This window comes from Giraffa tippelskirchi, chromosome 3 (assembly GCF_054371585.1).
Source record: "Giraffa tippelskirchi isolate mGirTip1 chromosome 3, T2T-mGirTip1v1.2.pri, whole genome shotgun sequence".
Taxonomy (NCBI): domain Eukaryota; kingdom Metazoa; phylum Chordata; class Mammalia; order Artiodactyla; family Giraffidae; genus Giraffa; species Giraffa tippelskirchi.
Genome location: NC_137277.1, coordinates 164,196,528 through 164,224,104, shown reverse-complemented (window position 1 = coordinate 164,224,104; position 27,577 = coordinate 164,196,528). Strand labels below are relative to the sequence as shown.

Sequence of the window (27,577 nt, the reverse complement as noted above, 5' to 3'; positions counted from 1 at the left end):
CAACAATAAGAGACCACACTCATGCCAAATTGAGAGAGAAGCTCTATTTATACTGATGCCACAAAATGAGCAGGAGTCCAGTGGGGACTCTCTGGCCCATGCAGTGTTCTCTTGAGAGTCATAATACAGGGGATCACATCTTCCCCAGCCTTTGCCTGGGGAGACTTGAGGCTCGATTTGTCTTTCCCTTGGCTCTGGACTTTGAGGAAGTTAGGGGTGGAGGTTTGGGTTTTGGGTTTCTCTGCCCCCAAACCCCTCTCTGGATTTCTAGCTGCAATCTGCCTTTGAGCCAGAGTTGGTGGGAAAGCACTGTCCTAGATCTGGGTATGGTGTTGAGCCTATAGCCTGAGGAAGGAAGGAATTCCAGTGTAGAGTCTGTAGAGGGAAAGGACAGAAATGATGCCAGAGGCTTGTGAAAACAAAGAAAGGGAAGAGAAAGAAGGTGAAAAATCGGGTCCTAGATTTGCTTGCCAGGAAGGACGAAGTCATTTTGTGCCTGAGAAGGCACAGTCCAAAGCTCGTGTTTTTACCACTGTTTGCTTTCTGGAGCATCCTTCCAGGGTTTTTCATTTTTCTCACCATCTACAGCCAGTGAATCCACTCCTCCTGTGAAGTGGCCGCCTTAAGATTCATCCTCCTCTAGCACTTCCCGTGTGCAGATGTGCACGAAGAGGGAAGCTGGGTGAAGGCTGAGGCCATCCTTGGAGAGCAGGTGTATGTGGCGGTAACCTAGGGGGTGGTTGGAGGGGTGGAGAGGACAGCATCAAGAAGTCAGCCAGAGCTGGGGTGTGGGCCGGGAGAAGGAGGACCAACTCACCTTGTTTCATGCAGCTCCACGGCAGGGTGTACTGACCAATGAAGTCGTTTCGGGATTTCCAGTCATAGTCTTGCACCACAAAACGCAGCAGGGCCAGTTCAGGTACCAGGACCCGGAAGCACAGCGTCTGCCCCCAGTATGGATTAAAACCTGAGCCAGGGAGGGTGAGTGAGGGAAGGGATGAAAGGACAGACATTGTTGACTGTGCTGGTGAGTTGCTTGCCCTATGTTCTCTTGCTTCATTTTCAGAGCAGTCAGCACTTTACAGGTGAGGAAACTGAGTGGATAAGCAGTCTGCTTAGGTCACTGTAAGTGAGAGACCTAGCTTCAGACCCAAGTCCTCATCCTTTGTCCTGTCTGCACTGCTTCCCCTGGAGGTGGCAGGAGGGGTGATGGACTGTGCTTAACAGAGACCTGGACAGTGGGAAAGCCACAGCCATGCTCCTCCCACTTTCCCCAGCACTGTCCAGCGTCTCACCGTTGTTCTCCACGTAGCTGGTCTCTTGCCGGGTTGTGTCTGGGCGGATGCCAAAGATCTCCACTCTCACCAGGGGGTCCACAATGGACTGTTCTTTGGTGTTGTCCACTTTGGGGAGTTGCTGACCACTGATTACCTGCAACCAGGGCTCTGGAACCTCACTAGTTCCTGCTCAGCCCAGCCCCCCTCCAGCTCTCACACCCTAGGGGGAGGAGGAAGGCTGAGGGGAGGGGGAAACACAGGACCTTGCACTATATGCTTATGGTTTGCAAAACTAATTCTCATGGGTAATATATTTTCTTCTAGTACCTCACCTGCAATTTAAAATGCATCCAAGTAGAAATTTAGTAAGGTCTGAAAGTGGGAAAGTTATGACAGCAACCCTTCTATAGCACTTACTGTGCCCTAGGCACTGTTGTCAGCACTTTAGATTAACTGCGGGGCTTCCCAGGTGGCTCAGTGGTCAAGAATCTGCCTGCCAGTGCAGGAGACTTGGGTTCAATCCCTGGGAAGATCCCCTGGAGTAGGAAATGGCAACCCACTCCAGTACTCTTGCCTGGGAAATTACATGGACAGAGGAGCCTGGTGGGCCACAGTCCATGGGGTCGCAAAGAGTCAGACAGGACTGAGCACACAAACACACACACATACACGCACACACAGATTAATCTCAACAATCCTGTACAGTAGGCAGTATTATTACCCCAGTTTTGCAGGTGAGGAGAATAAGGTTAAGAAGTTTGCCAAACATTACATGACTAGTAAATGGGTTTGAACCTAGGCAATTGACTCCAAAGTCCATGCTGCCCCATGAGGAACTTCCCCTCTGTTTATACTCCTAAGCACCCCCACAGGCTCTATCTCAGCTATCCCAGTTTCTTCCCAGTGGTTTTTCTTTCCATTATACCTGGATTATGAGGATCTGGGCTTTGAAAGGGCTGATGGGCCTCTCTGGGTGGAAGGAACTCTGGGCATCGCGCAGGAAGTCTGGCTTCAGCACATAGCCACAGCCAGCGTTCTGGCGGAAGAGCCCATCACACAGGTCCATCTCCAGCCCAGCTGTCTGCATGTTCATAGCCACTGAGGGCCCAGGAGAAAAACGGAAGAGTCATCTTGGGGGCCAGGCAGCTGTCTTTCAGGGAAACCGGACCGGGAGCTTACTGGGTGTAAAAAGGCTGCTAGCAACACTGGAGAGCGTCTTTCTCAGCCCGGCGCTCCCCTTGAAGCACTCTGGCCCCACTGCCACCCAGGGACCAACTTCCCATCCATTGCCCTTGCACTCCCTCTTCCCTGTCCCTACCACTCCCTCACCCATCTGGCAGCCTGCATTCCAGAATTCCTGGGGGTTGTAGTTGGATGAATCCGTCCTCAGGCCACTGGGATATACTCTGCTTAACTGCCAGGTATTGTGCTGCACAAACTCATCTCCTGTGAAGAGGGTGTGGGTACGGAGATGGTAGTGGGTGGAGTGGACCCTCCTACTTCCTTGGTCCCAAGGGCCCCCGCCCACCCACTTCACTTCTCTCTCCAGCATCTCCTAAGGCTGTGCCTGTCTCTGCTCCGTGCAGACCATCTCCCCCAGCTGTCTTTCCCCTAGAGCCTTGAGTCCACTGTTCACCTCCTGTCCCCATACCTGGTCTGGGGAGTTCCTTAACTTCCTCCCGTGTCCCTCCGCTCCCTCATCCTCTTTCATGAAACTCATCCTCCTGCCCATCAGACCTGACTTTACCCATCCCATTTCCATCCCTCCCTCTTGATCCTGACCAGCCTCCTTGATGAGGCACTTGGCCTTGGTTTCAGAGAAAGATGATGTTTCATAGAAGTGGTAGTGCTCCCTTGAGTGAGTGAAGCTGTAGAATGTGACAGCCTTCAAGTAGACAACCAGGGCAGAGAGGGCTGGACACAAGATGGCCTTGGGTTTCTGGAAAAGGAGAGAGAGGATGATAGAGTTGAGCCATTAGCAATCTGAGAGGGAAGAAGCCAGTGGCCAAGATCTGAACTTCTCCACCCAACCTAAGGCTCTGCCCACTGCCTCCCTCCTGCCTCACCTGCTTGGGAAAGAGAAGCCCAGGCTTGGAAATAGGAGCCTGGGCCATAATCTGGCAACACAAAGGCCGACACAACAGCGGGCACATCACAACCTGAGGGTGGGAATGGGAATAAAAGCAGTCTACGTATACTAAAGGGATCAGTTTCAGCCTCTGGGCTTGATGGGTTACTGTGCAGGTAACAGGTCTTGTTGCCTGGAAAATCCCATGGACAGAGGAGCCTGGTAGGCTACAGTCCATGGGGTCGCTAAGAGTTGGACACGACTGAGCGACTTTACTTTCACTTTTCCCTTTCATGCACTGGAGAAGGAAATGGCAACCCACTCCAGTATTCTTGCCTGGAGAATCCCAGGGACGGCGGAGCCTGGTGGGCTGCCGTCTGTGGGGTCGCACAGAGTCGGACACGACTGAAGCGACTTGGCAGCAGCAAACAGAGATGTCATCCTCACTACCTCTCATCTTTTAAAACACATTAATTTTTTATCAAAATGTACATGAGTCCAGATACATCAAGGTATACAAATGGTCATGGAACTCACACCTGGAAGGATGTCAGAGTCCCAGAGTAACATCTATAGATTTTTCTCCTGAATTCCCATTTCCATCCCTGGGCATGGCAGCAGGTAAGACAACACAGCTCCAGAGAGAACAGGATAATAAGCTAGAAGTCATTCAGCTGAGCCAAACAAGTACACAAGAGAGAGAAATGCACACTTCAAAGCAAAATCTTGGTGGTCCCACCATTGGCACCCCTTCCCCAACCTTTCATGCTCCTCCCCTTTGGCTATTTCTGGTCCCTTTTCAGACTCACCTTTTCCAAGAAACTTTCTAGCAATAAACCTACTTTAGTTGAGGTCACAGCAGTCACTCTAGTAAGCCCTACTTACTCAATAGAACAACACACACACACATATATCAGTAGTTTTTGAAGTATCATTTAAAGAGACTGGGAAGTAGTACAAAGATGTCTCAGAAGTCACCTGGGAGACCCAGGAGAGAGCCAAAGAAGTGCTTCAACCAGAATGACTGCATATATCTATTTTGTGTACTGAGATTCCATATAAAATTTCATTAAAAAAAAAAAAAGATCTCACAGCACAAAGAAGTTGAAAAGCCACTGCCATATGTCTGTATATGGCAATTTATATGGTGATGCTGTGTATGGATTCTCATGCCTCTTGTCACTGGAGGCAAGGAGCATTTTGCTCCTTGGTTCTCCACCCTGCCTGAGGGCTCCAGTCTCTTCACACAAGGGGTCTCAGCTTGTAGTACTGACTGATCAAGCGCCAGAGCAGAAAGATCACCCTCCTGGCCTACCTTCTTTTTGTCCTCACCACGAGGGCTCAGTTCCTGGGGCTCAGACTCCAGCTGGGCCTCCAAGTCCAGCTCAGCCTCCTGCTCCGCCTCCAGTTCAGTTTCCGGCTCTTCCTCCTCTTCCTCAAGCATTAGCTTCTTTCCCTTCACAAGGATCTTCCTCCGAAGGTCCTAGGGGACAAAAACAGGGGCCTGTCTACCTCTCTGCTCTGGGCCCCTCCTGGGGGGTCATCCAGCTCCCACTATTCTCACAGGACCACTTCAAAGGCAAAGGAAGCAAGTGAGTGATCGGAAGTTCCCACAGGAAGGCTACTTGATACATACAGCAGGGATTTCTTATGGTTAAGCCAACCTGTAACATCTCTAAGGAAAAAAATACATGTGAACCCCTACCTCACATTTGACACATAAAGATTCCTCATAGATTCAAGATTTACATGTAAAGAACATTAGAGTATTAGAGGAAGATAAGAGAATCTTTCTGAATAGCCTCAAGGTAGGAAAGCCTTTGAAAACTCAGAAGACATAAAAATGATTGGCAGATGTGACTGCTGCTGCTGCTGCTGCTGCTGCTAAGTCGCTTCAGTCGTGTCCGACTCTGTGCGACCCCATAACGGCAGCCCACCAGGCTCCGCCGTCCCTGGGATTCTCCAGGCAAGAACACTGGAGTGGGTTGCTATTTCCTTCTCCAATGTGTGCAAGTGAAAAGTGAAAGTGAAGTCGCTCAGTCGTGTCCGACTCTTAGCGACCCCATGGACTGCAGCCTGCCAGGCTCCTCCATCCATGGGATTTTCCAGGCAAGAGTACTAGAGTGGGTTGCCATTGCCTTCTCCAAGCAACTACATAAAGCTTAAAAATCTCTGTAAAGCAGAAGAAGCTATGAAGACAAAAAGGAAAAATAGACTGCAAGGGGAGTTTCCTGGCAGTCCAGTGGTTAGGACTCCACACGGCTGTGTCCTGGGTTCAGTCCCTGGTCTAGAAACTGGGTCATGCAAGTTGCACAGCGTGGCCACGCCCCACCCCTGCAAAAAAGTATTTTTAAAGCATTAATATCTTTAACATTTTTTAAGTTATATATCAATAAAAATTATAAACTCTAATATTAAAAAGTTTGTAAATAATATCAGTTAATTTGAAAGAATAAAACAAACTTTTGTTTTTTAAAAACGACTTTTTTTTCATGTTTGCTGTTACGAATCATCTCACTACTGGAGTTATTTGTAGTCACTCCCTTACACTGTTCAGTTGGAGTGAAATTTGGTTCCCCCCCCCGCCCAGGGCAACTTGACAATAATAACCAAAAATGTCAACATGCAGTTTTCAACCCAGCAATTTTGTTTCTAGGAATCCATTTCAAAGAAAGAGTAAATTAGCAAAGCTCTATGTACAAATGAAAAATTATAAACAACCTAAATGTTTACCATTTACTGGTTATTTTTACCACCTACTGGTTAAGTAAATTATGGTCAGTAACATAAAGTACAATACTGTAGAGCTGTTTAAAAAGAAAATATATATGAAAAGATATTTGTGATATATATAAAAGGGATAGAAAGGATGATCCCATTCACATTTTTTTAAAATGTGACAATATATACATATATATGTCTATATAAGTGTGTAAAAAATCTATAATGTTGGCAGCTGTTATTGGAGAGGTTGAGATTATGGTGGGGGAATCTCCCCTTATATTTATAGAGCCTGTAATTATGAACTATCAGGAAAAAAAAATGAAGATCTTCCATTGAAAAAAGAAATATAAAGTAAATAAATGGTTTTAAATTTAGAAAGCTATACCTAGAATTTTATGTTGAATTAGATTTTTTTTTCTTTTGGCCATGCCACTCAGCTTGCAGGATCTTAGTTCCCAGAGCAGGGATTGGCAGTGAAAGCTTGGAATCATAACCGCTAGGCCACGTGGGAACACCCTGAATTCGATTTTTTAAAAATTAAAATTGTCTCCGAGAATATTAAAGAGCAAGATGGTCCATTTGAGGGTAAGAAGAAGGGAATAGATGGGCCTGGAATGAAGAGCCAAGGACTGGTAGGGAAGCCTGGGCTGGAAGGGCAGGGTCCCTACCTCTGGGGAGGGCAGCTGAGTGGGAAGCTGCCCTTCCAAGGCTGTCCTCAGTAGCTGATCCCCCAGGATCTCCGTCAGATGGTGCACTACGGTCTCCTGCTGCTCCCAGCTGCAGTGGTTCTCCAGCGACAAGATGACTGGATAGTCTGACGTCTGGTCAGGAGGGGAAGGCACACTGGAGCCAGAGTTCGGAGGCGTATAACCTCCTTGCTTCTCCAGCTCTACCCCCCCGCCCCCCGCCCCACTCAACTGAATACCCTGATTGCCAAAAGTCCTCTGACCCCATGCCAGGCCTCCAGGAGATCTGCCTGGGTCTAGGCACTCCACATCTAAAAGTCACTCTGCGGCCCCAAATCTCAGATCTGTGCCAGGTCTGACCCGGGTTCTTCTGGGACCTTTGAGTTTTCAGGCTTAGAGTGGGAAAGCCAGGCCAGTGCCCCAGTCATGTTCACATTACACTTTCAGACTTTGATCCCCAGATAGCTATTGTCTCCCAGCTCTACCCACCAGTTTGTCTGTTTCCTCCTCCGCCCTCTCCCAGGTGGGTGACAGAAGTTGTTAGAAGTAATCATTACCAACTAGCAATTACTTCTATGACTACTACTTAACTAGTAACACATCTGACACTTATTCATAATAATCCCTTAATGTTTGCCTGATGCTTCACAGTTAAAATCTCTTCTACGTATATGTCATTTGAAATCACCTAGGTCGGGAAGATCCCCTGGCGAAGGGAATGGATACCCACTCCAGTGTTCTTGCCTGGAGAATTCCATGGATAGAGGAGCCTGATGGGCTACAGTCCATGGGGTCACAAAGAGTTGGACACGACTGAGCGACTAACACTTTTACTTTCCCCTGCATTCCTCCCCAACCCCAGACCCAGAGTCTCTTCTTTCAGATCCTCTTGCTAATCACCAGTATTTCCATCCTGAGGCTCCCACCTGGAAGGCATACTGTCCTATAGCGGCCACAACATCTTTGAATGGGATGCGGGAGGTCAGGGTGTGTCCGTGGTAAACAATAGGTTCCCCGCTTGGTCCATCCCATATATCCACCTCCACACAGCGGCACCCCCGCTTCAGGGCCCTGCAAGAACCCCACCCCCAGGAACGGGAGGGGTCAAGGTGTGTTCTTCCACCTAGGGACCCTCTTCCCTCTCTGGAGAGAACAGTGCTCCCTGGCGCTCACCCATCAAGACTCCGTCAATTTACATCTCCGTGGACCCCTCTCTGTCTGCTGGGACACACCTGCAGCTCACACTGATCTCCACCCCGCCCTACTCAACAATGCTCCCTTAGGGAGCCATCACATACTGCCTTCTGGTGTTCTGCTTGTATACCTTTATATGACACCTGAGTTATTCAAACTCAGTAAATTTACATTTTACTTCCTTACTAGGCTTCCTAGGGAAGTTGCACTTGAAGCGAATAGTTCAGCTGCTGGCATTACAAAGATGTCTTGACTATTTGATCTAATCCACGGTTAGTCACAATAAAAGCAGGTACCATTTATTACCTATTGACACATAATTACCTTATCGAATCCTCACAACAAGCCAGACAGAATAGACAGAATAGTAATCATCTCTGTATCTCACACAGGGAAGCTGAGGCAGACAGAAGTTAAGTATTTGACCTCAGAGTACCAAGTGAGAGAGCTAGTAGTTGATCTCAAATGGTCTGACTCCAGAACCTATGTTTTTAAATCCTCTTCCCTACTGCCTCCCATTTAACATTGAGTTTATTTATTTGTTCAGAATAAATCTGTCAGGACCTCTGGTGCCAAGGGAATTTCATGTCCTATGAAAGAGAAGCTCTGTTTACCCACAGGGTTTCCATAGTACTCTCCTGCCAGTCTTCAATATCTCCTCCAAGTCTCTCAGGGACTTGAGAATCCTCAGCTCAAATCCCCCCACAACAGCGTTTCAATTCCTGCAATCCACTAACAATTCCCCTCCAACTTCCCACAGACCTTCCCGTCTCATGAGCTGGACCCCTTCACCCCCCGGCCCCACAGCACCGGATGTATCCCTCCACGCTGCTCTGGCCACAGAGCTGGTCCCCCACCAGGTAGGTGTTGTGGGAGGAGTTGATGTAGTAGTGGTTCAGGGGTTGAGTCATGTCCTGGTAGAGGGGGTGGCAGGTTGGATTGAAGATGTCTCCGTCTTTCGAGCAGAGATAGCCGAGGAAGCCGTCCACGCTCAGCACATGCCGCAGTTTGCCTGGGGTGTGGAGTGGCTAGAGTGAGAAGCTCTCAGCGGCAGTGCTCAGAGCACCCCACCCCTCTCCAGGGCCCGGCCTTTCAGATGGTGTCCACTCCCAGCCTCCAGACCCCAAAACTGCCCTATCCAGCCTGTCATTTCAAGCATCCCCATCCTCAGAGAACCATAAAGATACAAAGGGAATCATTAAGATCGTGCTAGTCCAGTGCTGCCCAATAGAACTTGCTACAGTGATGGAAGTGTTCTCTGGTCTGCACAGCCCAGTATGATAGCTTCTAGGTAAATAAAGCTACCAAGCATTTGAAATGTTGCTGTGTGACTACGGAACTGAATTACAGTTTTGTATTCACAGGAAATTGGCTCCAGGACATCCCCCTTCCCCATAGCAGATACCAAAATCCATGGACGCTCAAGTGCTTTACACAGAATGGCATGGTACAGTCGACCCTCTGTATCCATGTTGTGGCACCTGTGGATACAGAGAGCCGACTGTAATTTAAATTTTAACAGTCACATGGAGCTCAGGGTTACCATGAAGGACAGCACGGTATTTAGTCCACAGGACTAATTTCATAGATGGGGCAATTGAGGCTCAGAGAGGATCAAAGTCAAAGACTTGTTAGTGACAAGACCAAGGTGCATGCATGCATGCCAAGTCACTTCACGACTGAAGACTCTTTGCGACCCTATGGGCTGTAGCCTGCCAGTCTCCTCTGTCCTTGGGATTCTCCAGGCAAGAATATTGGAGAGGGTTGCCATGCTCTCCTCCAGGGGATCTTCCCAACCCAGGGATCGAACCTACGTCTCTTACATTTCCTATATTGGCATGGGGGTTCTTCACCACTAGCACCACCTGGAAAGCCTCAAGACCAAGGTACCTGTGTGTTATGCCCTGGGCTGTGTAGCTACTGCCTACTATGGCCTGAGGGTTTCTCGAGCATTGCTCTGTGCCAAGGACGTAACATGCAGCATCTCCCTTAATGCTCTCACCAACACGATCAGGTGGCTATAACATAATCTGCCCTGAGAGGTTAGGTAACACATCCAGAGTCACATCTGTGGTTGTTGTTCAGTCACTCAGTTGTGTCTGACTCTTTGTGGCCCTGCAGTATGCCAGGCTTCGCTGTCCTTTACTGTCTGCCAGAGTTTGCTCAAACTCATGTCCATTGAGTCAGTGATGCCATACAACCATCTCGTCCTCTGTCGTCCCCTTCTCCTCCCGCCTTTAATCTTTCCCAGCATCAGGGTCTTTTCTAATGAGTTGGCTCTTCATATCAGGTGGTCAAAGTATTGGAACTTCAGCATCAGTCCTTCCAGTAAATATTCAGGTTTGATCTCCTTTAGGATTGACTGGTTAGATCTTGCTGTCCAAGGGACTCTCAAGAGGCTTCTCCAGCACTGCAATTTGAAAGCATCAATTTCAAGGCGTTTGGCCTTCTTTATAGTCCAACTCTCACAGCCATACATGACTACTGGAAAAACCATAGCTTTGACTATATGGACCTTTGTCAGCAAAGTGATGTCTCTGCTCTTTAATATGCTGTCTAGGTTTGTCACAGCTTTCCTTCCAAGGAGCAAGAGTCTTTTTAATTTCATGGCTGCAGTCACTGTCAGGTGGCGCTAGTGGTAAAGATCCAGCCTGCCAATGTAGGAGACGTAAGAGACCTTGGTTTGATCCCTGGGTCAAGATGATCCCCTGGAGGAGGAAATGGCAACCAACCCACTCCAGTATTCTTGCCTGGAGAGTTCCATGCACAGAGGAGTCTGGCAGGCTACTGTCCATAGGGTTGCACAGAATCGTGCATACCGAAGACTTAGCATGCACACAGTCACTCTCTGCATTGATTTTGGAGCCCAAGGAAATAAAATTTGTCATTGTTTCCACTTTTTCCCCTCTATTTGCATAAAGTTATGGGACCAGATGCCATGACCTTCCTTTTTTGAATGTTAAGTTTTAAGCCAGCTTTTTCACTCTCCTCTTTCACCCTCATCAAGAGGCTATTTAGTTCCTCTTCACTTTCTGCCATTAGAGTGGTATCATTTGCATATTTGAGGTTGCTAATATTTCTCCTGGCAATCTTGATTCCAGCTTGTGATTCATCCAGCCTCAGATTTCGCATGAAGTACTCTGCATATAAGTTAAATAAGCAGGATGACAATATACAGCCTTGACGTACTCCTTTCCCAATTCTGAAGCAGTCCCTTGTTCCATGTACAGTTCTAATTGTTACTCCTTGTCCTGCATACAGGTTTCTCAGGAGACAGGTAAGGTGGTCTGGTATTCCCATCTCTTGAAGAATTTTCCACAATTTGTTGTGATCCACACAGTCAAAGGCTTTGGTATAATCAATAAGGCAGAAGTAAATGTTTTTCTGGAATTCCCATACTGCTTTTTCTATGATCCAACGAATGTTGGCAATTTGATCTCTGGTTGTTCTGCCTTTTTTAAACCCAGCTTGTATATCTGGAAGTTCTCAGTTCATGTACTACTGAAGCCTAGTTTGAAGGATTTTGAGCATTAAAAACTTGATAACATGTGAAATGAGTGCAATTGTCCGATAGCTTGAACATTCTTTGGCATTGCCCTTCTTTGGGATTGGAATGAAAACTGACCTTTTCCAGTCCTATGGCCACTGCTGAGTTTTCCAAATTTGCTGACATATTGAGTGCAGCACTTTAACAGCATCATCTTTGGGGATTTTAAATAGCTCAGCTGGAATTTCATCACCTCCACTATCTTTGTTCATAATAATACTTCCTAAGGTCCACTTGACTTCACTCTCCAGGATGTCTGGCTCTATGTCAGTGAACATACCATCATGGTTATCAAGATCATTAAGACCTTTTGTACAGTTCTTGTGTGTATTCTTGCCACCTCTTCTTAATATCTTCTGCTTCTGTTAGGTCCATACTATTTCTGTCCTTTATTGTGCCCATTCTTGCATGAAATGTTCCCTTGATATCTCTAATTTTCTTAAAGAGATCTCTAGTCTTTCTCATTCTGTTGTTTTCCTCTACTTCTTTGCATTGTTCTCTTAAGAAGGCTTTCATATCTCTTCTTGCTATTCTCTGAAACTCTGCATTCAGTTGGGTATCTTTCCCTTTCTCCCTTGCCTTTTGCTTCTCTTCTTTTCTCAGCTATTTGTAAAACCTCCTCAGACAACAACTTTGCCTTCTTGCATTTCTTTTTCTTTGGGATGGTTTTGGTCACTGCCTCCTGTATAATATTATGTCACATAACTAATAACTAATAAGAGAAGGAGCTGGGATTTGAACCCAGGGAGTCAGATGTCAGAGTCTGCCCTACACTGCTGGACTGTGAAGTCTCACTGAGGATAACTCTGCTACAGGGGAGGCAGAACAGCTTGACTCTCAGGCCTAGCTTCCTCGCTCCAGGTGTGACAAGGCCTGGCAATGGTGGAAAATGGCAAGAAGTTGGGCACAAAGTTTCATTCTTTCTATATTTTGGCCATGACTTGAGGCATGCAGGATCCTAGTTCCCCGATCAGGGATCAAATCCATGCCCCCTGCAGTGGAAGCTCGAAGTCTTAACCATTGGACTGCCAGAGAAATCCCACAAAGTTTCATTCCTGACTGTAATGACTCAAATTGCAAATTGCTAAAATCTATAGCTACCAGGTACTTTTCATGTGCTTTATTTCATTTGATCACCAGTTATTTTACAGATGAGAAAACTGAGTCTCCGATAGGTTAAGGGACTCACTACTCCGTAAGAAGCAGAGTGGGGACTTGAGCCCCTGTCTCCTGACTGATACCACACTTTGCAGCCACAGTGTTGTTGTATCTGATAGTCAAGTGAAAAGGAAAGGAACTCCAGAAAGGGTGGATAGAATAAATGTGGGGTTAATCAGGTGGTTCAGGGGTAAAGAATCTGCCTGCCAGTGCAGGAAATGCAAGAGACAAGGATTCAGTCCCTGGGTTGGGAAGGTCCCCTGGAGTAGGCAATGACAACCTACTCCAGTATTCTTGCCTGGAAAATCCATGGACAGAGGAGCCTGGTGGGCTACAGTCCTTGGGCCACAAAGAGTTGGACACGACTGAGTGACTGAGCATGCACACAGGCAGAATAAATGTAATGATGTACGCTGGATTCTGCACTGGAAATAGAGGATCCTGTCTTAACCCTTCAACTTCCTCTTCTGTTTAGTTTTCTGAAAAGATTGCTTCACAGCCTCTTTCTTCTCTGAGCACCCACATAAATCTGGAATCAGTGATTCCAACACTTTGTTTGGCTTCACGGTCCATGAGGGTAGTGTCCTTCTCTGACCTACTACTGTATCTCTGGTGCCTACCATTGGTCCTGGCACATTACAGGTACTCAGTGAGCATTTGCTCAAGTAGTGAGTGAATGAATGAATGAGAAAGGGAATGGGAGTTGAGACCTAAGAAACCTGGGTCACCTGTCCAGCTCACATTCCTCTCATCTCTTATCCTCATTCTCAAGAGAGGCACCAGGTAAGAGTCAGTGATCTTGCTTTGAATTCCAATTCCTCCTTTCATTAGCTGTTGACTTTGAGCAAGTCATTCAATTTTTCTAAATCTCAGTTTTCCTCTTCTATACAACTGAGTTGATAATAGAAATCCACTTCCATGGGTTGTTGGAAGGATTAGAAGAGAAAAGGCATGTAGAGATATCATCAGCACATTATGGGATGCTTAGCAAAGGCCCAATAAAGATTATTGCTTTTGATTTACAAGGATGTAGGCTACAGCCCATGGGGTCGCAAAGAGTCAGACGCGACTGAGCGACTTCACTTTCACTTTTCACTTTCATGCACTGGAGAAGGAAATGGCAACCCACTCCAATATTCTTGCCTGGAGAATCTCAGGGACGAAGGAGCCTGGTGGGCTGCCGTCAATGGGGTCGCACAGAGTCGGACACGACTAAAGCGACTTAGCAGCAGCAGCAGTGAGTATTAAGGGCTTCCCTCATGGCTCAGATGGTAAAGAATCTGCCTGCAGTGCAGGAGACCTGGGGTTCAATCCCTGAGTCGGGAAGATCCCCTGGAGAAGGGAATGGCTACCCACTCCTGTATTCTTGCCTGGGAAATCCCATGGACAGAGGAGCCTTGTGGGCTACCGTCCATGGGTTTGCAAAGAGTTGGACACGACTGAGCACACATCCAAACACTCACACACATACACACAGGACTAAATAAAGTAAGAGCTATAAAGTGAAGTAAAGTGAAAGTCACTCAGTCGTGTTGGACTCTTTGCGACCCCATGGACTATATATATAGTCCATTGAATTCTCCAGGCCAGAATACTAGAGTGGGTAGCCTTTCCCTTCTCCAGGGGATCTTCCCAACCCACGGATTGAACCCATGTCTCCCACATTGCAGGCAGATTCTTTACCAGCTGAGCCACAAGGGAAGCCCAAGAGTACTGGACTGGGTAGCCTATCCTTTCTCCAGCAGATTTCCCAACCCAGGAATCAAACTGGGGTCTCCTGCATTGCAGATGGATTCTTTACCAACTGAGCTATCAGGGAAGCCCTCTTTTTACTAATAATATAAGTTTTTCATGCTCTGCAGGGAATGAAGGGCAGGAAGGTGTCTACTAAAGGGGCAAGGAGAAGGTTTGAGGGCAGAGAGGGCATATTTTAACTGCTTGTTAAGAGCTAAATGATTGTCTACCTCATCATCCCCTTCAGCCAGGGGCTGACTAGGTGCCCAGCTCAGGGACTTAGGACTCAAAAACCATCAGGGGAACTTGGAGAAAGTCCAGGAAAGGGCAGAGAGCCAGCATTTAAAGAGACAGCCAACAGGAACCATGAAGGGAACTAAAGGGAAAGGAATCATATGCACTAGAGAAGAAGCCAAAAGTAAGAGGAGCAGGATTTTATGTTTCCATTGAGGACAAAGGTTGATATCAGGAAGAACAGTTTGAAAGTGAAGGATGAGAAATATGAGCATGGTGGAGGAAAGGGGACTTATGGAATGTTCTTCCTCTTAAGAGATAATAGCACTACAGAGGAGACTCCTGTCTTATGTGGGCAGGAAATGGGTCTTTCCTTCTGGAGGAGTGATCGAATGAGATGGAGATGATTGGGAAGGGGGTCTGGGTAGGACTCAATTTTCCCTTAGTTAGGCAGAAGGCTAGTTGTCTCTTGGTGCCCCCATCTGGCCCCCATGTGTGGTGCCTCACCACCCTAGTCCTCTTACCACTTTCTGAAGGCTCATAGCGGTCGATAAGTTCCAGAGCAAGGTCAGAAGCCCGTTCTCCTTCCTTCTGCTCTTCTTGGAGGAAATCCACAAATTCCAGCAGGGTCAGTTTCTGCCCATCAGATGAAAACTTTTCAAACAGTTCCTGCACCTCTGGACGCTGAGTCAATGACTTATAGAACTCTACAAATTCTTCTCCCTCAAGAGTCCCAGACTGGGATGTGTCTGCTGTCTGCAGAAGAAGGTTTAGAGGAGAGTAAAAAACCCTTTAACACCAGATGTTTTGGTTTTGACTTGCCCTGTAAGAGCAATATTATTGATGGAGCCAGGCAGGCTTCCACAGAACTCCTGACATTTAGTGTTCATAGGAGAAGCCACTACAGGAAGTAAAAAGCAAAATTTTGGCCATACCATTTGCTACTGGAGAAAAATTTCAACTAGAAAGAATTAAATGCCTCCAACATGTCCCTAAAAGATCAGAAGATCCCTTTTTCTATTTAGTCACATCCCAGTTGCAGTTTTCCACTGTACTAGGCACTTGTGAAATCCTGGCCAATGACAGAGAGGTCTCTGAGGTCTGAAGTAATAACATGTTGTTATTTACCTTTAATAAGATTATAAGTCATCTTTCCAACAAGACTGAAGGGTAAGAACCATGTCCTACCCACACTTCCCAATGAACCTGGCATAGTAGGAGAGATTCAACAGCTGCTTGTTGCTGGAGAGGGTTGGAGAACTTCTGGCTAAAGGAGAATGTGGCCTTGGTTGGCTTCTGCTAACCTTTCCCCAGAAGACTCACCTGGAAAAGCTGAAAGGCATGTTCCTGGTCCATTTCCACATTCATCAGGTGCAATAACCGTTGGACCTCTCCGAAACTCATCCGACCGTCCTGATTTTTGTCTCCGCGCTGGAACCAATCACTCAGCCATCCAGGTCTGAGTCAAGGCAAAAGCACTGAGTGTGTGTTTGTGTGTGCAAATGTGTGTGCACATTCATCCATTGACATCTGCTCCCCTGTCTTTGTTGCCAGTCCCCTCCCCAAAGCCAATTCATTTTCCACATTAGCTCCTGGAATAATCTCCCCAGAGCACCAATCTATCTTGCCCCTGCATGGCTCAGTGCCTTTGGGGACCTCCCTGTTGCCTGCAGAAAGAAGCCCAACTTCCTTAACGTAGAAATTAAGATCTGCTTCACCCCCATGATCTGGCCCCAAACCAGCCTTCTCAACACAGAAATGACTACCTGTACCTCAGACAGACTCAGCAAGCCCCTGCTCGCTGATGTTCCAGCTCTTCAGCTTCCTACCTCTGGGCCTTTATTCACGATGTTTCCTTAGACATGAGTGCCTTCCCCTCCTTTTCCCTTCAGTTCAAATTCTACTCATTTTCAAGGCTCAGCTCAAATACAACTTCCTCCCAAAGCTTTCTCATGACCATCTCAGCTAGAAATAAGTATTTCTCCTTCCTTTGAACACCTACATATCAGCTAAGTACTGTAACACTGGTAAATTAAATTATTTACACAATTCTATTTTCTCTGCTGACTAAAACAATATCTGAGTCTCATTAATCTTTGTATCCCTAAAGCCTGGCATAGTGCCTCTTACATTCTGCTTAATAGATGGTGAATAAATGAATAGGCCAGTATAGAAGGTGAATACAGTCTAGGAAACTTGAAGTGAGTTGATCCCACAAAGCCCTCTAGGGAGTTGCTCCCCATCCCTATGGGAGTTAATGCCACTGGGATCTTCTGTTCAGCTCTCAGGATCAGCACCTAGTTTGCCTCTCACTGTCCCTTTACCCAATCCTGGGGGCCCTGATTCTTGTCCAAACTCTGTGTGGCTCTGCCTGTGCCATCGCAGGCCTCCATTCTTCCCTCAGTATCTCAGCTTCACATCAGCCCAAGGTGTCCCTAGCCACCCCATCTGGACTCTTGGGCCCCTATAGCCCTGTGCCCCCTCCTACTTGTCCCTAGCCCTTCAGCATCTGGTTTCTTCAGTGACCCCTGGATCCCACTCGGACTCCATCCTGCTGATGATACTGGTCCAGCCGCTCCTGTTGGTCCATGTTGGTGACAAAGCCCACCAACAGCTGGAGCCCCTGCATCCAGATCTGGGCTTCCTGGACACTGTTGGCCACAAGGTCCAGGTTGGAGCGGCGGCCGTGGAAGACGATGGTGAAGCCCTGCTCCAGAGGGAACTCCTCTGCCAGGCTGCGCAGCAACTCAGACTCGTGGCCCTCACGTACTGTGTCCACGTCAGAGATTGAGACTGCCAGGGAAGAAGTGAGTGGGGGGCCCTGAGCAAAGGGTCCACCAAATCACAGCAGCTGAGAGCCAAGGACCAGTACTCCCTCTTCTTCTCTCTGAAACCACAGGAGGAGGGACCCCAGCCTCCACAGACTAAAACCCCCAAAGCCTTAGTACAGGCAGATGCAGACTCTTGGAAGTCAGATTGCCACATGAGTCATTGTTTTCATAGCAGCATGACAAGGGGCCTGTGCTGGGAATGGCAAGACCTGGCTTCCAGCCACCAACTGGCAGTGTGACAGGGATGAAAATGACATAGCCCCTCAGTATCCTAATCTTAAATAAGGGATGGTCCCTTCCATGGCCAATCCACATGGTGATCAATTACTGGCAGACTGGTGGGGCTGACAAGTGGAAGCACACTTGCAGGGTAGAAGCAGTTACAGCAAAGCATGATGCGCCCAAATTCAGTTCTCCCATTCCAGGTTTGAGGCCTTCCTCTTTCCAGATGTCTGCGAGGGAGCCAGAGAAATCTTTCCCCCAACTGCTTCAGCTGGGGCTGGTGTGGATCGTAAGCTTTGGTTATGTCTCTAAAGTAGATTCTCTTAAGTGAGTCCTGTGATCACATTTTTAGAGGGATCATAAAGTGTTTAGCCAATAGGAGGCACACTGTTATGACACATTTATGATATTTAGAAATATTCACTATAATGGTTAACACATTAAATTCATCCGGGTTTCAGGCCTCATGCTAGGTGGTTTATATACATTAACTTCTTGAGCTCCTGTAATATACTAGGCTGTTTAATCTTCATTTTATAGATGAGGAAACTTATATTAGCTTAACTTAAATAACTTGTCCAAAGCCACTCAGCTAGAAATTGGCAGAGCCAGGGCTTTAATCCAGACAGTTGGCTACCCGAGATCACGCTATACTAATAATGATGATGATGATAATAATAAGATAAAACCTACAATTTATTGAGCCTTGTTATGTGGCAAAGACTCTTCGAAGATCTTTGCACGCCATAACCAATTTGATCCTTGTACACCCTGAAGAGGCTAGTACAGTTATAATTTCCATTTTACAGGCTCAGATAAAGACACCAAAGAGACCAGAGCCAGGCACGTCATAAGATACTGGTCCCTCCTCTGCCCTCAAGCTGCTGGGCCTGCAGGGTCCTGTCCACCCACATGCCCACCCCTGGCCATCCACATCACTCACAGCTGGGCTTGGCCCTGCCTCCGGCCTGCCGGGCATGCCAGACTGTCATGCCATCGTCCTGAAGTCTGAAGAATCTTAGCTTCTTCCAGCTCTTGGACCTCACCTTGCGCATCAGTGTGCCTTTCTGCATCAGCAGCAGATCTTGATTGATGGGCAGCCCTGAGCCAGGAGAAGCAGGGACTGAGTAGCTACTGGGGAAGCTGGAGAGCCCAGAAGGAGCTCTGGAACAGGAGTCTAGCCTCCTCCCTGTCCCTGGGCTGTTTCCCCAAGCCCTCTTCTGCAGGGGTACTCACGGCCTTGCAGCAGGTACGCCATCACCCACTGCTTCACCAGCTGATGCCAAAGTCACCTAAAGGAGCAAGGAGCAGCAAGAGGCTTCAGGTTAATCTTGAGATCTTAGAGTAATAGATCAAGGGAGAAAGAGAAGGAAATTAGTGTTCCTTGACTGTCTGCAGTGTGTCAGCTACTTCATCTACATAATTTGTAGCTCTTTTCACTTCTAATTTGAGTTTAGTGATTCTGAGGCTTAGAGAGGCTAAGAAACTTGTCTCAATCACACAGGGACTCGGAATTTAAACCCAAATATATCTGATATCAGAGCTTCTGCTGTTTCCCACAGCCAGCTCCGACAGGGCCAACCCAGGGGTTTCTGCCAAATATCCTCTTCTTTCCCAATACCCTACAATCCACGGGATCACATTGACCACACCTCTCAGTTCCCCATCATTAGGAAACACCGACTTGCTGGCTGCTCCCTTTCAGAACTTGAAATCTCTATGCATCCTAGCCTTCCTCTCTCCAAGCAGAATCATCTCAACTTCCCTTCCAGGAACCCTCTCCATGCTCCTGTGTAGATCCTCCAGCTCTGGACAGGCTAGGCTCAAGTATTTCTTTTGTCTCTTCTACGACACTTAGTGCTGCGCCTTGCTAAATAAGCCACTTCTACCTTCGCATGATAAAGTGTAGCTCATATTCATAATAGTAATTCTCACAGTTTTAATGGACCAGATAAGTTACATAGTCTCAGAACTGCATGTTCAAGTTTTCTCTACCTACTGAAAAAGAGTTCCTACCTTTAAATATGTGCTCATTTAGGACTGGTTAAGTTATCCTAAGAGCAAACAACAAACTTGCCTTGAAAAGAACTAGAAGATCTGATTTGTGGCCACTTTGATCCTAGCTTTGCGCCTAGAAGAAATATACTCAGTGCTTAACCAAATCATGCTGAAACTGGCGAAGCCTACGGAACATAAAACTTTATGCTTTTGTAAAAGCAAAGGATCCATGCTTGAAGAGAAATGTTGTGGGTTTTTATTAGTAAGTTTAAACTTAAAAAAAAAAAAAAGTCTTTCTGGCTGCACTTTGCAGCATGTGGGATCTTAATTCCCCAGTCAGGGATTGAAACTGTGCCCCCTGCAGTGAAAGTGTGAAGTCTTAACCCCTGGACCACCAAGGACGTCCCTTAATAAGTTTAACAATTTGTCAGTGGTGAACATCTAAAAAAAACGGAAAGAATCCTTAAACTAATCATTCAGTTAGTACGCCATTAAAACATAATGCAGTTCAACTCCCTACACTTTACAAATGAAAAGTAGAAGTCCAGAAGTGTGATGTGACTTGTCTGAGGTCACACAGCATACTAGTGCCCTATCTCCCTTAAGTAGGAAGAGTCTGTAAAGTCACCCAGGGTGACGGTCTTCAGGAATCATGTAGAGGTCACTGAAATTACAGCTCTCCTGACTGAAGGACCTAGAGAAGACTTTCCAAAGGAGTAGGAATGTGCAGGAAATCAATCTGAGTCTAAGCAGAAGAGATAAGGCAACTCTCAGGAGAGCAAGAACCCAGCTTCAGTCCCAAGAGGGAAATGTTTTACTGGCTGAGGCTGAATGGAGAAACCTGAATGAGACCAGAGGAAACCTCTGGATGGAAGGAGGAAGGAAAGAAGACAGGAAAGCATCTCTGCTTTGCTGGGTGGTGTTGCACAGTTTGGAATCCAAGGTTTGCAAAAATTCTATGAAGACTGAAAAGTAACAGATCTCCTTTAAATGTCTTAAGAGTTTCAACTCTAGGAGGGGTTGGAGTCAACCTGAGGCTGAAGTCTAATCCGCTTTGCCAACATTCTGCCTCCTCTCTCCTCTGAACTTCTGGGATGGGTGGGCTTTGGCCCTGGGAGAAGACAGAATTATCTTCCCTTATGCCTGTGTCTGGGAGCCTCACCATGATATCCTGAGACATGGGAGGTCTGAGAACAGTCCTAAGCACAGGGACACCCCTACCTCATCTCAAACCAGCCTTAGAAAATGATTTGATACTCTTTCGTCAAACTTTTTCAACCTCAGAGCTTGACATGCTCTGCTCCCATTCCTGAGTCACTGTTTTAAAACTGTATCTCACCGAGGAAACCAGAATTGAAAGAGACGCGTGTACCCCAATGTTCATCGCAGCACTGTTTACAATAGCCAGGACATGGAAGCAACCTAGATGTCCATCAGCAGACGAATGGATAAGGAAGCTGTGGTACATATACACAATGGAATATTACTCAGCCATTAAAAAAAATACATTTGAATCGGTTCTACTGAGATGGATGAAACTGGAGCCCATTATACAGAGTGAAGTAAGCCAGAAAGAAAAACAACAATACAGTATACTAATGCATATATATGGAATTTGAAAGATGGTAACGATAACCCTATATGCGAGACAGAATAAGAGACACAGATGCATGGAACAATTTTATGGACTCTGAGGGAGAAGGTGAGGGTGGGACGTTCTGGGAGAATGGCATTGAGACATGTGTATTGTCATATGTGAAACAGAGCACCATTCCATGTTCGATGCATGTGACAAGGGCTCAGGGCTGGGGCAATGGGATGATCCAGAAGGATGGGATGGGGAGGGAGGTGGGTGGGGGTCCGGGAAGGGGAACACATGTAAACCCATGGCTGATTCATGTCAATGTATGGCAAAAACTATTACAATATTGTAAAGTAATTAGCCCCCAACTAAAATAAATAAATTTATAAAAAAAAAAAAAAAAAAAAAACTGTATCTAGGTGACACGTGGCCGATAGAGGGCTAGGTTCAACTCGGGGAGCCACAGCATGTCAGAGCTGGACTTCATCTTGTAGAATGGGGACAGAGGAGCTCTTTTCTCTGCCAGCCTACGTGTGATTGAGTTTGCGTCTCACCATGTCTTCCCAGAAGACTTTCAGGATCAGGCGACTCCTGACCACGAAAAAAAGCAGAATCATCCCATTCCTCAATAGATTTCAATGAAAACAGGTAATCAGATACAACTCCAAGAGAAGACACTGGAGAAGAACCAGGCTGGCTGTGTCAGAAGCCTCACATATGAAGTGGCACACATTTATCCTGTGTTAAGGTTGTACTTTAACCAACCAGATCACAGAACATCACCGCTGGCTGAACAACTCACAGGGGAGACGAAATGCTTGGCTCCCAGTGCTTTCTGTTTCCCCACTAGCGGTCTATGCAGCTCAGTAATAAGTATGGGAATCCTTTTGTTAGAAAAAATAAAGGGGACAGAGGACTAGCTGAACTGCCAGTCACCTAATGAATTAAGTGGCAGAACTGGGGCTAGAACTGAGGTCTCCATTTGACCAACTCAGAGATCTCACCGAGAGTGCCCTTAGAAAAGGCTTTCTCTAGGAAGCCGATGAAAGCAGAGCTAAGGACTCAGTGAGGGACATTGTTCTCCCTCCCCGCCACCCCATCATTTTCTGTTCCTACCGTATCCTTCTCAATAGCCTTTCTTTTCTTTCTTCCCAGTTTCTTCCCCTTCCCTCCCCCCTACCTGACCCCTTCCTTGTCCTTTCTTCCTAGCTCACTCTTCTCTCTCCTGACCCTCCCTTTGCTTCCCTATTTGCTTACCTAAGTCAGCCTCTCTTTGCTCTCGACTTCTCATCCTTCTCCTCATTACTCCTTGCTCTTTTGTTTCTCCTCTAATTTGCAATGGCTCGGATTTTCGTCCCCTGAAAGGTGCTTGAGAATTTGGTCCAGGAAGGGGGACTCTTGGGTTGGGATCCTGAGTAAGAGATCCTTCCGCTCAGCTTCATTTTCCCCTGTATCCTAGGAGACTGACTAAACAAACTGCCCAGAGAATGTGACTTAGAACCTAGGTGATCTAGGTCTTGGTGTTTCCTCTGGCACCTGAAGGTGGAATGGGGAGGATGGTCACAACTGAGGCAGGTACAGTTTGGAGAGGAGGGAAAAAGGATTTGGGAGTGGGAGCAAGAGCAAGAGGCAAGAAGCAGAGGATGACAGAGAAAGAGAGGTTGGGTCTTAACTGTTTACACCTAGGCACATATTTGGAGCTCCCTGAGGACACAGATAATTACCTCAACAATACAGATGAGAAAATTGACACACTAATAGGGCAGGAAGTGGCCAAGGTTTGCCAAGCAAGAATTGGCCCTCAACTGACAGGTGGCTTCATGTCACCTGGAGACGGACTTTGGCAGAGTTGCCAGTGGCTTATAGTGGAATTTGAGGTGTCTATGGTCTCTCTGAGGGCAGGAAGGAAGAGAATCATCCTGTCTACTCTCTTGCTTTGGAGCAGGATTATGACAAACTTGGTTCATATGAAGAGGATAGAATGGCTCTGGTCACAAGTCATAGCCCTCAGAATGTTAGAGCTTGAAGATTCATACAACACATCAATCTAGCGGTTCCTGGTTATATCAATGTCTCCTGTAGAGTGTCTTAAAATAGAGATTCCTTAGCCCCACCTCAAATCTACCAGATCAGAGTTTCTAAGGATGGGGCCCGGGAATATTCATTTTTAACAAGCACTCATGATACACAAGCAAGTCTAGGGAACCCTCTACTCCCTCCCACAGTAGATCAGGAAGCCGTGGTCCAAAGTCACAGAGCTAGTTAACATCAGAGTCAGGACTAGGAGCGGGTACTCTTCCCAGTATTTTTTTTATAATGCTTCCCCCAAAATGCAGCTTTATTTAAAGAGAAGTTATAGTAAAAATAAAAGAATGTTTCCTGTGCCTAAAAAGATTCTGTTGTACTCTTGCACACATCAATTTAATGTTCTCATGGATGCCTGTGAATCAGATTTGTTCATGCCTCCACTCATCCCATAAATACTCAAGTGCCTCCTATTTGACAGCACTTGGTCAGACCTAGCAGGCAGCTGGGAATAGGTCAGACTGAGTCCCTGAAGTGTGAGTTGTTGCTTTGGTCTCAACACCAACTTGTCTGAAAATCATAGTTTTTCGATCCTGTAATCCTTTCCATTAGGCCTCTCTTTCATGTGCACCGACAAAGTGCCCTGGATCATTGAGCAAGCTAAGAATGAGGCGTAGAACTCAAACTCTGGCTCTTTCCACGGAAGTCTAACAACTCTCTGCCTATTATCAGGGGTTTCTGTTTCCCCCGTGGGTATTGGCCAACTCTCATGTGGTAATCCTCAACAATCTGTTAATGAATTTGTGCTGAAGCATGACTGCTCTAGTTCTCTCTCTTCCGTTCCCAGGGTGGGCTCACCACTTATCTGCACAGTGGCAGCCCTAGGTAGCTAAGAGGTCCTCATATAAAAAGGTGACTGATACAGCTAGTAGGAAAACTGTAAGTCCAAGTGGATAAGCTAGAGCAAACCAGCAGGTCGGGGGCCCGTAAACCTGTTCAGGCAAAGGAGTCCAGGGTATGATTTAGTCAGGGGGGGATAAGCATGCGGAGGGCACGGGCAGGGACTTGGGCAGGTCCGAGCTAGGAGCAGAGGCTGGTCAGAGCCTCTAGCCCTTACCGTAGGCAGGATAGCCGTCCTATGTCTGAGCTCTGGGATGCTCTCCGCCGTGGGACAAGGAAATTCAGTGGGGCTCCTTTGCTCTTCTTGCACTCGCTGGCTTCCTCCCCTCTTCTGCTGCAGTTTGCTGCTGTCTCTGGCTGATTTACAGCCAGATGGAAGGAATGGGGTGGGGAGAGGTGTGAGTTCTCTCCTCAGTCCAGCCCATCCAACCCTTAAAGGCCCAGGACACTGGTCAGTGTGAGGGAGTCGTGGGGGTGGGGAGGGTAGAACAGGATTAAGGGGAGGGATTGACGAGCAGTGCATCTCCAGGGAGGAGGAGCCTGTCTGCCCTTCATCTCCATGCCAGCCTTCACTGACCTCAATCTCGCAGTAGCTCTCAGAGCGAAACCCAAGGAGTATCCGAGTGGCAGTGCTCCGTGAATCACTGCTTTTCATTCTGGTTGGTTTCTCTCTGCATGTTGTACAGCTGTCTTTGCCCTTATTTCATCTGGCTCCCTTCCATGGTGTCTGTTTCCATCGGCCTGCTTCTGTGTCTCTGCATCCTGTCTTGCTGAACACTCAGTCTAACTTTATGGCTCAGGGAAAGGAGAAAAGATACGGTGGGAAAGGGGGAAGGTGACAAAAGGAGGAAGAATTACTTTAGAGTGTAGAGGAAAGGTTGGCGTCTCTCTATATATTAGATACCTGCTGAATACTGAAGGAATGTATATATGAATGTAGGAGACAATTTGTTTCATATATTCATTCATCCTACAACCATTTGTTCAGCATCTCCAACAGGCAAGGACATATCTGCATGTTTATAAAGGTACATGTAGAAATGAAGCAGACTCACAGTGTATAAGGATCAAAACCAAAAAGAGGAACACAAGGCTGGAAAGATATCCAGCTGGGAAAGCAAGGTAATGAACTTCTTAAAACGTGTATAAATAGGCAGCGGAACAGACACCAAGATTGAGGAAAGGGGTCAAGTTAGGAGAGGAATAGGGGATTGTCAAGGGCTTTATTATGGCCCCATACTTCACAGTGAGAAATGGAGGCCCAGAGAAGTTTTGGCAATGGCCCGGACTCAAAGGTCAGAGCAAAGACGGCCAGTCCCTTACACTCTCCCTAGCACTGTGAGCTGGGACCTACTTTTGCTCTGCTTTGGGAAGACTGTGAGGTATGGCTCTTTCTGGATCAGTGTATGACAGGATGGAGCTTAGGGTAGGGGCACAGCTCTGTACTTGGACTTCTGTGTGGTCATCTTCCAGTGAGTTATGTCTTAATCACAGGCACAGAAGGAACTATCTGCACAAAGTGGTGTCATTTCTGAGTGTACTGGGACCTGGCTGCCTCTTGTGGCTCCTCCAAACATTGCTCAACTGCCTAATATTCTACCATTAGTGCTTATTTATAGCTAAACCTTTAGTCCCATTAAAATAAAATCCTCCTGAGTAATTCCCATAAATGTCAGGATAGCGGTTACTTTGGGGAGGAGAGAGGCATTGCGATGGGATGGGGCATGTAGCTAGCTGGCTTCTGAAATAGCTGGCCAAGTTCTGTTTCTGGTCCTGGGTTGCTGACAAGGGTCTTCATAATAACTTATGAAGCTATACGTTTTATGTAGTTTTCTATAGCTTTGTTATATTTTACAACAAAAGGGTTTCACGTTTTAGTAACTGGTAATTTCTGAAGCTTTCCGAGTCTCAAAATTTATACCTAAGTAGAGTTTACTGCACTGAGAGCAGGTTTTGATAAAGGAAAAGGAGTATGTAGGGAGTAGAGGCAGAAGAGGGAAGGCCATTCCTGGGGAACAGGAAGATGAGGAGGCATTAAGGTTTAAACTGTGCTGATTTCATATCTTACTTCATAGAGGCCCTGTTTCCCATGCTCATTTTATTCTCGTTTCCACTCCTCCAACATTGTCCTGTCCTTATTTTTCCATACTAGCCCTTCCACACTCCCCTTCTACACTCCAGGATTTTTTTTTTAAATTTGGCTACTTTTGGTCTTAGTTGCAGCCTGGGGGATCTTCGCTGCATCATGTGGGGTATCTCACGGATTATCATGATCATAATCTCACGATCAGCTCATGGACTCTCTGGTTGTGGCACATGGGCTTAGCTGCTCCATAGCATGTGCGATCTTAGTTCCCTGACTGAGGATCAAACCCAAGTACCCTGCATTGCAAGGCAAATTCTTTTTTTAAATTTAATTAATTATTTATCTATCTTTGGTTGCACTGGGTCTTTGTGGATGTGCATGGACTTTCTCTAGTTGCAAAGAGCAGAGGCTTCTCTTGTTGTGGAGCACAGGCTCTAGGCGGGCAGGCTTCAGTGGTTTCAGTTCACAGGCTCTAAGGCACGTGGGCTCAGTAGTTGTGGCACAGGGGCTTAGTTGCCCCAGGGCAGGTGGGATCTTCCCAGACCAGAGATTGATCCCGTGTCCCCTGCATTAGCAGGTGGTTTTTTATCCATTGAACCACCAGAAAAGTCCATACACTCCAGGACTATATATGGTTTGCCTCTCTGAGTCACTATTTGCCTCACCTAGTTGCAGCACAACCTCCTTCTCTTCTGGGTGTTCTGTGAGAGGTGTTATCACTCCTCCTGGATTTTCTGATGGAGTTCAAATCTCAAACATTCTGTTTCAGTGTTCTCATAAGCACCCCAGATCATGTATTCTGATTTTGGGGAAAGCCATTAGAAAACTTTCACAAGGTTACTGCGGCTCCAAGGAATGGCTTAGAAGACAGGTTCACTGCAGGATGTTCTTCAGATTCAGGACAGGAGCCGACAGACAGGGCCCTGTGCACAGGAATTGTCCATCTGGTTTAGTTGTTCCTCTTTCCATAATGATCCTGTCCCATCCCCCCACTCTTGTCTATTATTAACAGATCCAGAAACCTGATCAGGGCAGCAGCAGCAGCAGCAGAGGGATTTTCTGGGAACCATGCCCAGAAAAGGCCTAGAAGCCCTAAATTGAAATGAAGGGGTAGCTGGCAAAGAGGAAGACCTAAACAGTGCACCGTGACACTGCTGCACAGGCAAGCCTAGGCTCTCCTCCTGACTCTCAGAGGAGATGCCTTAAACTTCTCTGTTTCAGGGCTGGGGTTTCAGAGACTTACTTCCCAGATGATCCAATCTAACTTCTCAAACTTGTGAAATAAAGCTCCCCTGTCTTATTGGTCAAAAA

General features: G+C 46.8%; 1 protein-coding gene and 1 long non-coding RNA gene across 15 annotated transcripts; one reads left to right on the top strand and one right to left on the bottom strand.

The window, feature by feature from the left end:
* Positions 1–29: 29 nt before the first annotated feature.
* Positions 30–24,516, bottom strand: PLCD4 (phospholipase C delta 4). Of its 14 annotated transcripts, XM_081584045.1 has the most exons (19): positions 24,398–24,516; positions 22,513–22,791; positions 18,912–18,967; positions 18,619–18,777; positions 17,187–17,415; positions 15,946–16,081; positions 15,147–15,378; positions 8,760–8,961; positions 7,682–7,826; positions 6,738–6,890; positions 4,661–4,828; positions 3,344–3,436; positions 3,060–3,216; positions 2,607–2,723; positions 2,203–2,375; positions 1,296–1,431; positions 818–967; positions 580–729; positions 30–375 (listed from the first exon to the last, which is right to left on the bottom strand). In XM_081584045.1, the coding sequence occupies exons 3-18, from the start codon at positions 18,931–18,933 to the stop codon at positions 623–625; spliced, it is 2,379 nt and encodes a 792-aa protein (XP_081440171.1). In that variant the 5' UTR covers positions 18,934–18,967; positions 22,513–22,791; positions 24,398–24,516; the 3' UTR covers positions 30–375; positions 580–622. The 14 variants fall into 14 exon arrangements, 8 of the variants coding, with proteins under 8 accessions (XP_081440171.1, XP_081440170.1, XP_081440174.1 ...); XR_014080550.1 differs by lacking the exon at positions 24,398–24,516 and having other exon boundaries at positions 1,296–1,515; positions 22,513–22,712; XR_014080549.1 differs by lacking the exon at positions 24,398–24,516 and having other exon boundaries at positions 1,296–1,497; positions 22,513–22,712.
* On the top strand, positions 22,738–27,577 carry LOC145543220 (uncharacterized). Its single transcript, XR_014080554.1, has 2 exons — positions 22,738–22,826; positions 27,279–27,577. It is a non-coding gene; the product is annotated as an uncharacterized LOC145543220 (long non-coding RNA).